This window comes from Podarcis cretensis, assembly GCF_951804945.1.
Source record: "Podarcis cretensis genome assembly, chromosome: 5".
NCBI classification, from domain to species: Eukaryota; Metazoa; Chordata; class Lepidosauria; order Squamata; family Lacertidae; genus Podarcis; species Podarcis cretensis.
The window spans coordinates 63,317,758-63,335,235 of NC_137174.1; the positions used below are offsets into that span (position 1 = coordinate 63,317,758).

At 44.2% G+C, this 17,478-nt stretch overlaps 1 protein-coding gene across 1 annotated transcript in view; it reads right to left on the reverse strand.

Annotated features, from left to right (window-relative positions):
- Nucleotides 1-17,478, reverse strand: part of DGKG (diacylglycerol kinase gamma) — a 111,996-nt gene that overhangs the window by 71,167 nt on the left and 23,351 nt on the right. The window contains 5 exon segments of the mRNA XM_079976846.1: nucleotides 79-141; nucleotides 1,396-1,561; nucleotides 6,036-6,056; nucleotides 11,109-11,185; nucleotides 15,706-16,044. Of these exon segments, the coding sequence (XP_079832972.1) occupies nucleotides 79-141; nucleotides 1,396-1,561; nucleotides 6,036-6,056; nucleotides 11,109-11,185; nucleotides 15,706-15,772 (394 nt within the window). The 5' untranslated portion in view covers nucleotides 15,773-16,044.

Genomic DNA, 17,478 nt, shown 5'->3' on the forward strand with positions numbered 1-17,478 from the left:
GCTCTGTCCATTTATGGTTATGGAGGTCCTTGTTAAAAGGTGGAGCAGGGATTTCATAAAAGAGCTTATCGTAGATACCTGTAACAGGGGCGCAAGCAACTTCAGTCTGGATAGAGATGCCTGTATCAATGGACTTAGACTCTGAAAGCCCGAGAGAAACAGAAAAATAAACACACACTTTAACAACGTACACTCAGTAACCTTTACTGCAAGTTTGTAGTAAACAGCTGTCAACACTTTCTTCTTGGCAAATATATAAATACTTGGTTAGAATAGAAAGGATTGTGTGAACATATTATTATGTCTCACCAATAATGGAAAGTACAAGTGTGAGTGGGGGGAGGGTCAGAACCTAACCTAAGCTGTGGGATGGCGTAACCTGAATCCTGGCCTGGAGGAGGTGGAATCCAATGTGGACTCAGTAGGCTCAGTGGCCACAGAATGCCAACTGGTTGTTGGAGGAGGGTGGAAATGGGAAACCAGGGATAACAACGGGTGAAATGGAGTACCGTATTTTTCCGTGTATAAGATGCCCCCATGTATAAGACGACCCCTATGTTTTGAGCCCAAAACTAAGAAATAAATATTTAAAACACCAATCAGAACAACTTTGATATTTTATTAAATATTCAAAACACCAGTATATTTAGTACTGTATATTTAAACATCAAACAGTGAGGCAAGCTGCATAATGGCGGCTGCTCCTGTCAGCTCAGTGTAACTCCCCTGTAGCTGCAGCTCCAGCTCTCCCGCCTGTGTGTTGCACTTTTGTCTCAGTATTTACGGTATGTACTGTATTGAGCGCCGGCAGATGCGAACGCTGATCAAGGAGCTGCGACTGCCAGAGCTGCCTGAGTGAGTGCGTTTGGGGAATCGGGGTGTGTGTGTGTCTGGGTAGCCAGGGGGCGACTGAGGGAACTGGGTGGAAGGGACAATGTCTGGAGTGGGGGCTGCTGGGGGGGAGTACCAGACCAGGGTTTGTTGTGAGGCCAATAGTGAGGGGAGGCTGGAGGGAAAGAATATGGATGGCGGCATGTCTTTATTTATATATTTAATTGCAACATTCCGTGTCTAAGACGACCCCCAATTTCAAACTGAAAAAAAATGGGGGGAAATATCATCTTATACACGGAAAAATAGGATATTATAAAATAGACTGACTGGAAGAGAACTCCACACTTGCATTTTGTTGCAAGTCTCACTTTGTTCCTTCTAAATACAAATCTGCCACAGAAGACGACTTCTAAAAACATCCCAGCTTCATTTTCAGTTTTGACTGAACATGCAACACTCTTCTTAAAAACTAAAAAAATGACAAGTGAACCAGTAAATCAGCAAATGGTAGGTAGCAGTGATGGTGTGTGAAGCAGCCAAAGGAGAATGGATGTTGCTCACCAAGATTGCTGAGCTGTGTAATGCTGGAACTTTGTCGCTGGCTCTCTGGGGAATATTGGCAGATTTTTCGTTTGAAGGACATGAAGAGGTGCTGGCAGAGCTCCTCTGGAATATCCACCTCCAGATATGTTCTCATGAACAGCTGGAACCCCTCATAGTCAATTGGCTTCAGGGAAGAATGGAATAAAGCAAAATAGAAAAGCCCTTTAGATTTGTTTAACTTCTCATTTTAAAAAGGGATGGTCTGTAGAAGTAGGATTCCTTCTAGACAATGCCACAGTTAAAATCAATCACCAAGCTTTCAGGCTATTGCTAATGCGTGTTACACAATATACACCATGGTGACCTGTGATTAACAAATCGTGAACAGGTAGCATTCAGTATCCCACTGGAACAACATGTATGGTCCAATAGAGCTCCACAAAACGGCATCAGGGGGAAATGAGTGAAAATCATTTTTAGGTCAGAGATGTCAGTCTTCTGTGGTCCATGGGTTATTTACCTTAGAAAGGAGAAGAAGGTATCTGCTTGCTATTTTAAATAAATGAACCAGTTGGTATGTTTAACTCTAGATTGCTCTTTTTAGCTTATCTTCAGCATTGGTCCATAGGGGGTTTAACATTTGTAATTCAGATATTTAAATAAATGGACATATGCAGTTAGAGTAGATTTGGCAACTTTAAGCTACAGAGCAGGGTTTGAATGTCATTGCTCAAAAACAGCCAAACACAAATCTGAGAGTTTCCTCCCCCTCGCACCAGGAACAGCCCATCATCCCTTGAGGGGTGGCAGATGGATGCTTCCAGATCCATGGCGTACTATTAAATTTAATGAAGGTTCAAAGTAAGCATGGGAGGGGCAGCAGCAGTGATGGGCTCCAGATCTCTGGCAAAGCAAGTAAGGCAAAATAAAATACGTTTGTTGTGACAGAGGCATCATGGAGACCAGCTTGCAGTGCACATTTTGCAGTTGCAGCACTCAGCTTTCAGAACTCTGGCAAAAATATTGTTAGACAGAGATAAGTCTCGTTTATATCACAAGGCCTAATATGAGAAATAGCCACAGACTGCACAGCAGGAATTCATTTCTGAAACCAGGGCCCAAGAATAATTTTTGGTGACCTGATAAAAACTTGTTACAGATAGGTAGCCGTGTTGGTCTGCCATAGTCAAAACAAAAAAAATTCCTTCCTGTAGCACCTTAAAGACCAACTAAGTTAGTTCTTGGTATGAGCTTTCGTGTGCATGCACACTTCTTCAGATACTTGTAACAGATAAAAACTTGTAACACGTAACACACTCCCCCCTCCCCCCATCACGCACCTGTCCTATACAATCTCATGAGTCATGAAAGATAAGTTACTGTATTAATTATTAAATTACATTTTCTGCATTTCTGAAATTACACCTTGTTTCTGAAACATGCCCTCCAATCCCACTCCCCTTTTTGCTATTTTTGTTAAACATAATGTCAAGCCTGATGAACAGTCCTATGAAGTTTCTGATTATTTTGTATCTTTTTGGTTGGCCCTGATAACGGTATTATCCTCTTGATATATTTTGATTCTAATGGATGAAAACATTTTATAAATAGACTAGTTCAAGTTAAAGCTTTATATTTCTGGCTCTTTTCATTGAAAAACCATGGCTTAACTTCCTAAAGTCAATTTAACTTGCAAGTTTGAACTTGATAGACGAAGTCGCTGCGTGGCATTTACTCACAAATATAGTTGAGCCGCTGTGGGTAAAAGCCTCAGCGCCTAGGACTTGCCGATCGTCAGGTCGGCGGTTCGAATCCCCGCGGCGGGGTGTGCTCCCGCTGCTCGGTCCCAGCGCCTGCCAACCTAGCAGTTCGAAAGCACCTCCGGGTGCAAGTAGATAAATAGGGACCGCTTACCAGCGGGAAGGTAAACGGCGTTTCCGTGTGCGGCTCTGGCTCGCCAGAGCAGCGATGTCACGCTGGCCACGTGACCCGGAAGTGTCTCCGGACAGCGCTGGCCCCTGGCCTCTTAAGTGAGATGGGCGCACAACCCCAGAGTCTGTCAAGACTGGCCCGTATGGGCAGGGGTACCTTTACCTTTACCTTTATAGTTGAGCCAGTAAATCCTGGCAGCAGCACTAGCTCCTACTGCCCCTGGGATCAGTATCCCTATTATAGTACTTTGTTCCTCCCACCAGCTGTACCCCCTCCTTCCCATGCACCAGGAACTCTGGGACTGGTAGTTCTTGAGGGAGCATGCCATATAAGGAAGCACGAATCTCTTTCTCTCAGACAACAAATTTTAACTGCATAAGCACACACACACACACTATTCTAGAGAAGAACCTTGGCCAGCAACTGACTGTTCAAAATATTGCTTATTCTGTTCTAACGTTATTTCTGAATAACTCCAGCAAATATCACAAGATATGGACAATAGGTACATAGATACAAGGAAATATGCATTCACAACTATCCTCAAACATAAAAGTGGGATCGGAGAGCTGGAAAACAATTCACATCTGGCAACCAATGCACCCCTTTGCTTTCAGATAGTACATGAGTAAAGGTAAAGGGACCGCTGACCATTAGGTCCAGTCATGACCAACTCTGGGGTTGCGGCGCTCATCTCGCTCTATAGGCCGAGGGAGCCGGCATTTGTCTGCAGACAGCTTCCGGGTCACGTGGCCAGCATGACCAAGCCGCTTCTGGCGAACCAGAGCAGCACACGGAAACACCGTTTACCTTCCCGCCAAAGCGGTACCTATTTATCTACTTGCACTTTGACGTGCTTTCGAACTGCTAGGTTGGCAGGAGCAGGGACCGAGCATCAGGAGCTCACCCCGTCGTGGGGATTCAAACCGCCGACCTTCTGATCGGCAAGTCCTAGGCTCTGTGGTTTAACCCACAGCACCACCCGTGTCCCAGTACGTGAGTAGACAAGTCTAAAAAGCCTGGAACACAAATTTTTTTGTGGTGACTCATTTACCAGAAGTAATGTATTTAGCGTTAACTCTGGAAGTGTATTCTGACCAAACTAAGTCTCCTAGAGCAAAATATACAACACATTAGAGGGCTTTGAAAATTTGTGTCCCAGGCTTTTAAGATTCATCTACCCATGTACTATCGGAAACCAAAGGGGCTCATTGGTTGCCAGATGTGAAATATATTGGCAATATTATTTTCAGCTCTCCTACCTCACTATAAAGTACAGTTCAGCCTTCCCCACCCCATCAACTAGGCTTGCAAGGTTAGGGATATCGCCCCCTGGATCTCTGGATGCTCATAAAATGTATCCTCTCCCCCACATCTCGTGCCCTGTGCAATCCAAACTACCCCAACACACCAGGGATAGAAACAGATCAGATTGTAAACACACACAGCGGCACATTATATGCAGTAGGAATGCACTGAGCTCTGTTTGAAGCTTTTCACATAACAGATATATAACAGATATATCTAAAGAAGCCTTCCTCAGCCTCATGAAGCCAGGGCTGATGGGAGTTGTAGTCCAAGTAGGAGAAGGCTAATCTAAAAGTATACAGAGGAACTGCAAAATGACATATAGCACTAATATAAAATTAGAAAGCTCTCTCTCCACCTCCCCCGCCCCCCGAAGCAGAGGCGCAGGAGAACATGCCACACAGGAAAAGGCAGAGGTGCACTTTCCACACACATTGAAAGCAGAGGCGCATACTGGACTATAAGCTTATGTGGGGTGGCAGCAGCGACACCTAAATAGGAAATGCAGCTAAAGCTCTTCAGGATGGAATCGACAAACATATTTTAAAACATTCTGAAAATGCTTCTTCTTTTTAAGTGTTTTTTAAAATATATTGAATTTTCCATAGGGCTCACCATCGCCATCTTAGTGCCACATTGTATATTGCACTTAAAACACACTTTAAACGCTTTATTTACAGCTGTCTAGTTGAGTCCCAGGAGTTTACACTGCAATGGAGGATGGCATGCTCAGCACAAGCTGCCCTTCCTGTGGCCCAATGGGTCAATGGGTCCGGCTGCTAAGCAGAAGGTAGGTGGTTCAAGGCCACACAGGGATGGCTGTGGGCAGGATTGCTGCATTGCAGAGGGTAGGACTAGATGAGGCTCAGAGGATGCAGATAATAATAATAAATAATAATAATAATAATAATAATAATAATAATAATAATAATAATAATTTTATTTATATCCTGCCCTTCTTGGTTCAAAAACTGGGCTCAGGGCGGCTAACAACAAATTTAAAACACTTAACTGTAAAAGCAGCATAAAATACAGTATAAAAACATGAATAACAATAAAATTCAAAGTTCAGAAATCAATTTAGGGGAAATTCATCTAATAAGCATTAGATAATCACCAGGGCTAGCTGGCTGAATTAGTCTTACTTGGGCCAGCAAGATGATGTGAGAATTAGGACATTGGTTCACTATTCTGACATTTTTCTGCATGTTTAAGTCCTCTCAACACTGACTCCCTAAGGATACAGAAGAGGCACTGAGGTTTTCTGATTTTTGTAGAATACTGATTGAAATTGCAAGTCATAACTTTGATCCTATTTCTTTTTTTTGGGGGGGGGGGTCAGTTTAAGCAGAAGCAAACATGCAAGGCAACATGTAAACACCACATGTGAGAGCTAGAGTATGGAAAGCAAGTCTTACTTGGTTCAGAGTGTCTTGTTTCTGAGGAAAGGAAGAGCGGAGAAAAGACAAAGCAAAGTTCAGTGAAGAAGGACCGAAGAGCAGGAGGAACAGAAACAGCTATTCTGCTGGACAAAGGCAAACCAAACTTTCAAGATGGTATGTGCTACAGTCCTTCCCATGACTGTACTATTTTAGAACACACTTGGGGGAAATCCGTAATTTTTAAAGACCTTGCATTTTAAAAGCATGCTCAAAATTTCCCAGCAGATGGAACTGTTTACACGCTAGAGAAAAGGCTTGTGAAAATTTTATCCCTGAAATGTAAATTTTTGACATAAGAGAACAGGCAGAGTTTTTGCAATAATAATAATAATAATAATAATAACAATAATAATAATAATAATAATAATAATAATAATAATTTATTTGTACCCCGCCCATCTGGCTGGGTTTCCCCAGCCACTCTGGGCGGCTTCCATAGAAACCAAAAATACACTAAAATATTACAGATTAAAAACTTCCCTGAACAGGGCTGCCTTAAGATGTCTTCTGAATGTCAGGTAGTTATTTATCGCTTTGACATCTGATGGGAGGGCATTCCACAGGGCGGGCACCACTACCGAGAAGGCCCTCTGCCTGGTTCCCTGTAGCTTTGCTTCTCGCAATGAGGGAACTGCCAGAAGGCCCTCGGCACTGGACCTCAGCGTCCAGGCAGAATGATGGGGGTGGAGATGCTCTACCCCCATCATTCTGCCTGGACGCTGAGGTCCAGTGCCGAGGGCCTTCTGGCGGTTCCCTCATTGCGAAAAGCAAAGCTACAGGTAACTGTATACTGGGCCGAGGCCGTTTATGGCTGTAAAGGTCAACACTAGCACTTTGAATTGTGCTCGGAAATGTACTGGGAGCCAATGTAGGTCTTTCAAGACCGGTGTTATGTGGTCTCGGTGGCCGCCCCCAGTCACCAGTCTAGCTGCCGCATTCTGGATTAGTTGTAGTTTCCGAGTCACCTTCAAAGGTAGCCCCACGTAGAGCGCATTGCAGTAGTCCAAGTGGGAGATGACTAGAGCATGCACCACTCTGGTGAGACAGTCAGCGGGCAGGTAGGGTCTCAGCCTGCGTACCAGGTGGAGTTGGTAGACAGCTGCCCTGGATACAGATTTGACCTGTGCCTCCATGGACAGCTGTGAGTCCAAAATGACTCCCAGGCTGTGCACCTGGTCCTTCAGGGGCACAGTTACCCTATTCAGGACCAGGGAGTCCTCCACACCAGCCCGCCCCCTGTCCCCTAAAAACAGTACTTCTGTCTTGTCAGGATTCAACTTCAAGGATTATTCAAGAACTATTTAAAGGATTAAATGAAAGATTGCTTCATTTATTCATTATTTTTATTTCTTGTCCTTGTATTTGGAACTTCCTCCAAGAAGCACAGGGTACAAAGTATCACAAACGTAGCATTTCATTCTCACAACAATCCTGTGAGGTTGGTTGGGCTAAGTGAGCACAATGCCCAAGGTCATTTACAAGGTAATCTTGTGTGTTTACTCAGAAAGACGTTCCTCTGTGTTCAGAGGTGCTCATTTCCAGCAAAGCATCTTGAGGACTGCAGCCTAAGGGAACTTAACAGACCAGAACTTTATGGTTTAAATCCCTCTGGGTCCAATTCTACACCGTGCAATAACAGATGCTGGAGATACTGAAAAAGTGCATTCTTCGTAATGTTACCTTCAATATGGGATACAACACTTATGCTTTTAATCATGATGGTTGCTAGAATGATGCTGCACTGAGGGCTTCTAACAGGCATCTGGTTGGCCACTGTAGACTATATGAGCCTTACGGTCTGAACCAGCAGGGCTCCCCTTATGTTCTTATGGCTAGATGAAATTGCTCAATACAAATCTGCAGCTATTGTGCAGGGTGTGTATATCCCACACCCTACTGAACCCTAAGACCAGGGATAGACAACAAGATGCTTGGGATGACAACACCACTCACCACAGCCACCCCATTGGTTATGGGAAGGCTAATAATAATAATTTATTATTTATACCATTATTAAAAACACGATAAAACATCAAACATTAAAAACTTCCCTAAACAGGGTTGCCTTCATATGTCTTCTAAAAGTTAGATGGTTGTTTATTTCCTTGACATCTGATGGGAGGGCGTTCCACAGGGTGGGCGCCACTACCAAGAAGGCCCTCTGCCTGGTTCCCTGTAGCTTCACTTCTCACAGCGAGGTAACTGCCAGAAGGCCCTCGGCGCTGGACCTCAGTGTCCAGGCAGAACGATGGGGGTGGAGACGTTCCTTCAGGTATACTGTGCCGAGGCCATTTAGGGATCTGTAGTCCTCAACATCTGGAAAGTATCATATTGGCCACCGCTGCCTTAGACTCTCCTTCCTGACCCCTCTCTGACAGGCTGACTCAGATGGAGAGACAGGGAATGGCAATCACACACGAGTCATGCCTACCTTTCTTCTCATCTCTAGACTTGTTCTAAAAGAAGGTTAGACTGCAGGCATCCAGTCAGGTGGGTTAGTCTATATTCTGCTTGGCCTTTGTCATCGAGTGATTTGCTTTTAGTATTCTAGCTCCTATGTAGTTATACTTGTATTAGTAGGCTGCTCTGTTGCTTGGTTTTTAAATTTTTTATCTTCTAAGTCATCTCAAGGGCCTTTGGGTGGAAAACTGACCAATAAATACAAACCTGGTAGATTTTTATTTTATTTTGGAAGCATAGTGCCAGACCTGAGCACACCAACATTTAAGGTTTTTTAAAGAAAAAAAAGTGGACAGCCCACCTGAAATGTGGGAGAAAGGGAGGAGCAAACGGTTTAAAGGTACTTAATAAATTTATCTGGAAACTGTTATACATGTCATTAGAGGACGTACGATTGAGAGGCGAGGAGGAGGCAAGTTCACTGTTAGAGCCGAAAAGCTCCCGCCCACTCCTGATTCCAGACACATCTGTACAGATCCTTGATTTCTGCTCACAGCGATTGCTACGTTGCCATCGCTACAGGCAAGCGACTGTCTGAGGAAATGATGGGATATCCCCTCAAAGAGCAGGAAATAACAATTCCACCCTGGCTTTTCCCAAGTCAGGTAGGAAGTGGGGTGGCTGCAGTGGTATAATTTGGAGCAGGGGGTTATCGCAACAACCCCCTCTCCATATGTTATTACTGCAGGGATAAAGTAGTAGGAGTACCATTAAACAAATAAAAGCTAAACGGCACAAAAGGACTGTAGGAAAATAACCCCCCCCCATCCCCAACTCGCTCCTTTATGGGCAGCTTCCTCCGCAGCCTCTGCTGGAAAGCAACTCTGTTCTTTAAAGCGGTTTTAAAAGGCAATTAGTCATTAAACCCAATGGCAAATGCAGTAATTTCTCAGAGCGGGTAATAATGAATTATACCTACATTGGCTGCTTTGTGCAATGGGAATAATCACAGTAATATCTCCTGCCGTGGGGCACAAACCACAGCAATGTGCTCTCAGTAGAAAGCAGTGCGGCCCACTTACGGCCACCCACAACACAGCACTTGTCCTGTTCCCTCCTAAGTGCCTAGCAAGCACTCTTCCTAAGAGGGAGCACAGTTGCAATTCTTGCCATTTCTTTTGTTGGCTTGTCCTCGTAATTACTTTGCATGTCAAGAATTCCCTCACAAGCTCTTTGTGCCCGTTTCTTATTTAATTTCATTTGATATTCTAAGGTTTTGGAGCCTTTTGTGTTCTTCTTGAATAGCACCACAGCTATTTCCTTCTCTTAGCGTGGAAGTGGGGACAACCCACTTTTATTGTTCTTACTAATCTGCTTTTCCTAGGAGAGAGAACATAGGCCTTCAGATCTGTTGCTCTTTGGAAACGTTTCCACCTCTCTAAAAAAATATGTATCAGAAAAGGAACTATCCTAATTTCTCCTTAAAATACGGAGGAATCACCCCCAGAGAATCTGAGGAACAACACTTTCAACATGGGGGCAAATGCAGTGAGGACTGAAAATGATTTCTGCTCAACTTGTTCAAAGTTAGTTTTAAGAGGGGGGAAAAGGGAAAGTAGTAATGTTACCCACTTTAAGCCAATGAAAACACACAAGTGTGCATACTTTATGCTCCCCCCAAGTTAGAGAATTCTAATTTCAGATTAGAAAATCAAAATACTTATGTGCAGCTATATTCATTCATGCTGGTACCTTTGTTCGTAAACAATGAAATTGCAAATTCTTAGAAACTGATGATACAGGCAACTCTCAGTTACTGTTATTCCATTTTTCTTTTTACGCTATTATCAGAATGCATCTTCAGATCTTCAAAAAATCCATATTTAGGACAAAGCCTTTATTACATCAACCAAAATGCCATGAGCATTTGAGTTTTCCAGAACTCTTCATTGGGCTAGATAGTAAACAGAGTAAGGAATGGATGGATGGATGCGGAAAAGGCTAGTCCTTGGTGAAGCGATGCAATCTGCAACGGGTCACGGTCTCAAAACAGAATGTGGAAGGAGACAGCCAATGAAGCTTGGTTACATTCTATGCAGGCTTCAGGTTGCACCTAGGGCTGCTGGGAAGTAGGTACAGGCAATGACTGCCCTAAGTGCAATGGGACATTTATTATGGCATAAGCTCACAGTCCATTTTATCAGATGTATGAAGTATAATCCTGAATTGGCAAGAATATATATGCATATGGGGAATGTAGAAGAATGAGCTCAGAGGAAAATGATATGTAAAACCAATAGAAACAAACATGACTACCCTTCTGGAAACTGTGATGTGATAAATAATATATTTGCACCTTTATTTTTTTCAATTACTTTTTTATTTACAAATTTAACAAAGAGAGAGAGAGAGAGAGAGAGAGAGAGAAACAATATATAAGTAATACTATTAATAACAGTAAATCAACACCAGCCTTTTTAAACATCTTGCCTGAGAAGGAGTTGTGCATTGCTCAAAATGTCACATGGTTGATCCTAACAAATGGCGTTATTTGACCGAAGGTGTGCATTTTGTTCAAATGGACCAACAAGACTACTGGTGTTGATTCGATATAGAATTTAGGAATACATTTACAGCAAGCTTTCTTACCTGTTCTGGATTATATTTTGCTAGGATACCATCTCCATGGAACTCTTCCAAAACATCTTTCAGTTTCTTTGTGGAATCTAGAAGGAGAAAGTTAATGCCAATACCATGAATATCATTAATTACATAGAAGTCTGACGATGTCATCTGTTTCTTCAAAAGGTAACTGCAGCTTGCCAAACTTATGAATGCTTATATATGACCATGCCGACACCTTGGGCAAAATGATGTTGTAAAAGTCATGGCGGGCTCTAAAATTTCATGAAAATCCATCCTGCTTTATTTTCAAATTATTAATGAACCTGCAATGAGTAGAGCGCCCTAAACGTTATATTTACAACACCCCAAATATTTCCTTTGAAGCAGAAGATATATCAGAGTTGCAATGTCAAATATTTGACCCTAGTATTGTGTAGGGAACACACACCACCTCAGCCTCTGGATTCTCAATCAGGGCCCAAACAAACCCTCAGCTCTCCCACAAAAGTCTCATGACAAGGAGGGTTCCTGGAAACAGCAAACATCACCCTAGTCTCTCACTTTAGACTTGCTTTTTATGGGCAGGCCCAAGGTGGATGGTACTATGTCCCATTCAGCTGCACTATCCACATCAAATTCCAGGTACAGCAGTTTTGCTGAATTTCCCAGGGGGTCCCAAAGGTTGAGAAAAGGGTCTCCTTCCACTCACAGCTTTCTTCACAGCTGTCCTCTCCTTCATCTTCTCAGATGCTGACTGCTACTGCAACACATGCACGCATCGCAGCCAAGATGGTCTCTGTCCTCTTCAGCAGCTTTTGTAGCTGGAGTCAGTCATGGCCCCACCCTCCCAGGCCAGGTGGGAAAAGGCCTGCAAGGCAGGGAGCAGGACTTCCAGGATTCACAGCCAAGATGGTCTTGCAGGATTCACATAGGTAACTTGGTTGGGTGGATGCTTAATAAGAGTGCCCTCTGGTAGGGTTCTTATTAGGCATGGCTTCTTCCACACCCCATTCCCGACAGTCGTCTATCTTAAGGTGTACCAGGGGAATATATACACATACAGGAAAATAAACATGAGACTAAGGGTCTCAGAGCAGCTGCTTTAGGGTGGGTTAATCTTTCCCAAGATAGTGCCATCCATGCAGCATTGGATCCACAACACACAAGGCCCTGTTTGGGACACCATTTCCTCACTACCACCACTCCTCACTGCTATTGCTTCTCTTCTGCTTTCTTCTTCTTCTTCTTCTTCTTCTTCTTCTTCTTCTTCTTCTTCGGTGATCACTCATAGCCGAGTAAGCTTGTCTTTCATGAACACGGTCTGAACAGTGAGTCTGTAAGTGACTGTGGAGGCCAATTCTGGCTCCACACATCCTTCCGCAGTGGGGACATAGGTTTCCGGGTGGGAGTTAATCAAGGTGAGCGTTTGCCAAATGTGTCTTCCTCTTAGCACTTGTCTCCCTTTCGTTCTGAGTTTGAGCGTCTTCAAAGTCCATGACACCTTTGGTAAAGGCTGCTCTCCAATTGGAGCGCTCGCAGGCCAGTGTTTCCTAATTCCCTTCCCCTTCATCCCCCCTCTTTTCTTCCTAATCTAATACGAATGTCTCACAACAAATGAAACTGATCTGTAGAAAACACAGCTTGAAAAAAAGAGACAACGCAAGTATTTTTGTAATCTAAGAAATCTTTAATAAAAATATATTTTTAAAAAATAAAAACAACACCCACACACCCACACCATACATTTTAAGCATATTTAAAACACATCTCCCTCCTGGGATCTGTAATTAATCTTTCACAGAACTAGAATTCCCAGCACCCATAACATAGCGGAGCTCTCAGAATTCTCAAGCGTGGGGAGATGTGATATAAATGTATGGCGTGTATGGAGCCTAAATGCCCTTTCCACCCATTTCAAAACTTGTGCACAAAAATTAACTGTTCACTGGCATGCTGAATTTTCCTCCTTCAATGACTGGAAACTTGCATCTGTCATGGGATAGAAGCATTTTCACTGTAGCACTTCCTGTCTGAACCACTGAGTGATGTGACTTGAAAGCAGCTTAGCTCCCCATGCTCTCCCAGTGCAAAGAACAGCATTAATTTAGCAGGTTGTGATTGCTATCATCCATTATTTCTGCCACTAAAATATTTGAGAAGGGTTCTTTCGTAAGAAGTCGTGATGGAAGCCAGTTTCTTTTTTTAATCTCCCTTCCTGGGGTCTCAGAGCTCCAGGAGGTGAAACATCCCAGCAGGCTCACAGCTCAGCTGCCCTGGATTAGGAAGTCAGCCCCAGAGGATCAACATTGACTGAAATACCAGAGGAAAATGCTTAAAAGAAGGGAATCTGCTTTCAGATGCCTAAAAAGGGCTACTAAAAATAAACTAAGGGGACTGCTCATATCAAACGCTCAAGATCCCATCTCTTAAAGTGGTCATGAATATCACAGTGTTTGGGCTAGAGTCTCAGAAGGATTACATTTGGAGCAATAAGGTCAGTGGGAAGAAATTGTTCTGTGCATCCTTATTCCCCAGGCTTCCAATGTGGAAGTATATCCACCAACCACAAGCAGAGAAGATTGTTGTATGTGTGGACACGCTGAAGGGCTGCCTCTTTAGTGCTGGCCCCATTGACTTAGACTTTGACTAGTCCGTATTGAGACTAATATTCCTCCTTCCCCCACAAATTGCACTGCCAGCCCATTTGGATGTGGAGCTGCCCCTTAATCTGTTCTCTAGGTGTTCTCTCTTCTCCCACTTCAACCGATGAGGGCCGTGTGGTCATTCACATTATAAGAACAGAAGAAAAGCCCTGCAGACGTAGCCCAGAAGACACCAGGCAGGCACCTGGCGGAGCTGCATTTTTTCCATGGGTCAATAGCTGTACAGATTCATACTTGGCAAGTGCTGCGTTCATGTGCTGAGACACAGATGCAGCATTTTATCATTGGACCACTTCACCCCAAGCACACTTTAAGCATGTTTGTTAGCCTGCATAGAAAAAAATAAATTAAAAAGGGTAATGTGAATGGATCCGCAGGCACAAACAATTTTTAGAAAGCCTTCTCGTTTCCTCCATGATAGAAATCTGATTGAGAAGGCATTGGAAAAACTATCCTTTAGGTCTGGTGGTGGAATGCAAGGGATGAGGCTTTGGTGGGAAAGTGCAAAAATTATGCTGTGGAAAAAAAACGAGACATGGTTTTTGAGACCTGGGGTGGGCTTCACATAATCAACGTCATCAGTAATGATGGTTTCTCCTCTCTCCTCCCCCTTTACCCTCCCAATTGCCTCAGGGTGTTGGAAGAACCCCCAGAATAGCACATGGGGAGAGCAGAGGGGGGTCATGCTGCCCAGCAAGCTGATATGCTTTCACAGACAGAGCAATTGCAAGAGCGCAGCACTGAATTCCACCCTAAAGGTAAAGGTAAAAGTACCCCTGACCGTTAGGTCCAGTCACGGACGACTCTGGGGTTGCATGCTCATCTGGCTCTATAGGCTGAGGGAGCTGGCGTTTGTCTGCAGACAGTTTTTCCGGGTCACGTGGCCAGCATGACTAAGCCGCTTCTGGGAAACCAGAGCAGCAAACGGAAACGCTATTTATCTTCCCACCGGAGTACCTATTTATCTACTTGCACTTTAACGTGCTTTTGAACTGCTAGGCTGGCAGGAGCAGGGACCGAGCAATGGGAGCTCACCCCATCATGGGGATATGAATCGCTGACTTTCTGATCGGCAAGCCCTAGGCTCAGTGGTTTGACCCACAGCGCCCGCGTTCCTTCGAATTCCACCCTGGGTGTTTGGTATTTCCAAATACAGAGTTGAGCCCTCTTACATACGTGTCCCCATGAAAACTGACACATTTCACGGTAGCATCGTGGAGCCCTACCACACAGGAGTATCAAAATGTTATCTTAGGCCTTTGCAGCAGGAACACTTCTCTTCCAGAGGCCAGATCTTTGCGGAAGAGAAAACCCGAGAGAGCGCACCAAGTTATTGACCTGCATACACTAGCTGTATCATTTCTTTCTGCTGTGAATTTTGCTAAAGCCTAAGCGCTTAGTAGTGGGGTGGGGGGAAACCACCTTTGGAATTAAGAGCTTCTCAGGCTCTCAATTTGGCACTTCAATGCTGGGAGCAGTACTTGAAAAATGAAAGTATCACATTAAATACAGCTTTGCAGATTCTTCCCTTGTGTGGAACACACCACCCTTTCAAACCCACATGAATCCCTCACTACTATCCCTGCCTGTTCTGCAGACCAACAGGCTTCCAGGATGGACTGCAGGTGGTTCATGGTGGGGGAATGAGCCCAATGCCCTGTATTTGATGACACCCCCCCCCCTCAAACACTCCCCATGTAGTCAGGACTTAAATTTACATCTCCGGGTTTTAAAAGATCTTATTGTATGTACTTGGATGTTCTGTGCTTAAGTTATTGTGGCATATCTCACAGAATGACACATCACAGTACAAATTAATTGTATCCTTCCTGTGAAAGAAAGGACAAGGATCGCATGCATCTTATTCACCACGTGCTGGAAGCTGTTGTGCTAATGCTGGCATAAATAACCCACACCGAAATGGCAAGCATTTGAGCTGAGAGAGGGACAATACTTACACTCAGAATACTGCTGGAGCTGAGCAAACTCTGCCGGACTAAGGGTGATCCAGGTGCCATCGTTCATCTTTCAGGCGAGCTTTGGGGAGGCTGTCTCCACCCTTAGCAGAGGTCTTGAGGAGGAGCTGCACCTCTAGAACAAGAAATTATTCTTGACCATCGCTCAAGTTTTGCTCTGCAGATGTCTACTGAGTCACTGTTGTTTCTCTACAGCAGAACTCAGATCCTGATCAGGGTGAACGCCAATGTGCCTGGTCTCCGCAGAGCCATCTTTGTCTCTGCTGTAGCTAGGAGTGCCATCAGAAAATGCTTCCTGGAGAAACGCCAGTGTCTTCAAATCTAGAATTAAAATGTGCAAGTTAGAGAATGGCATACATTTCCCCCCAAATCTTTTTCTTTCATGCTGGCTTTCAGGGAAACAAAGGCAGAACTGTGCTGACTCAAGCTTATTTAACAATTTGAAAAATGAACTGAGAGAGAGAGGGAAATTCCAGAGCCCCCACAATGAAACAGGCCATTTCCAGTGTGGGGTTGTGGTTGGAGTGTCACACAGGTTTAAAGCCTGGCCACATCCATACGGTACATTTAAAGCACTATTATACCAATTTTAACACTCATGGCTGTGAAAAAGAGGGGATGTTCAGGAGAGCCTCACATCCCCTTGTTTGCCCAGCTGCTGCACAACAGCCCTGCAGTGGAGTCAGATAGGTCTTATGATCCCGTGGCTGCTAATCACCACTCTCCCACTTTTGTAACCCACGTGGGAGGGGACCAGGAATGCACCAAAGCAATTGCTCTTTAAAAATGATCTGAGCCAGAATCCTGGGAGCTGGAATTTGTTCAGGTTGCTGAGAGTTTAGGAGAGCCCTCCCTATCCCCTCAAACAACAATTCTCAGAGCGGTTTAAGAGTTCTTGCTAAGGAACTCTGGGAACTGTAGGTCTGTAAGGGAAACAGCGGTCTCCTAACAATACCCAGCACCCTATCATTCCCATGATTCTTTGGCGGAATGAGGTATGATAGTGCTTGAAATGTAGTGTTGCACACCAAACAAATCTCTGAGATTCCAGGGGTTCCAGACGCTTTGAATAAGGGACAGCAGAAACTGTGGTGTTGCAATAATACAGTGGTACCTCAGGTTAAGTACTTAATTTGTTCCGGAGGTCTGTACTTAACCTGAATCTGTTCTTAACCTGAAGCACCACTTTAGCTAATGGGGCCTCCTGCTGCTGTCATGCTGCCGGAGCACAATTTCTTAACCCAAGGTACTGTTTCTGGGTTAGCGGAGTCTGTAACCCGAAGCATATGTAACCTGAAGCGTATTTAACCTGAGGTACCACTGTATATGGTTTATTTACACATATGTACAACCTGATGTAGAGGCTCACGGCATCAACACACCAAGAAGGCCTTACTTGGTCACAGTCTTGGATTACAGGAGAAATCGGGCATGGTTCTGTCTCTCACTTGCTTCTAGCTTCTACTTCACATGCACCAACTCTGCCTTTGTATTTCTAACTACTAGCAAATTGTGGGAGGTGGACCCACCCATTTGTTGGCTAGCACACAGCCACTTCCTTTGTTACCTTAATGGTCCATACTTAGAGGACCATTAACTCACCAGGAAGCTAGCCTGGCTATTGCAGGAATTGAATCCATGCTGGATCCAGGAATTAGAAGGGTTTGAGGCATACAGCCTTCACCCCCCCCCAAGGAAACCGTCCTAATAGTATGATGCAGATATCGCTTGGATTAATGTCCTGGATGCCCTTGG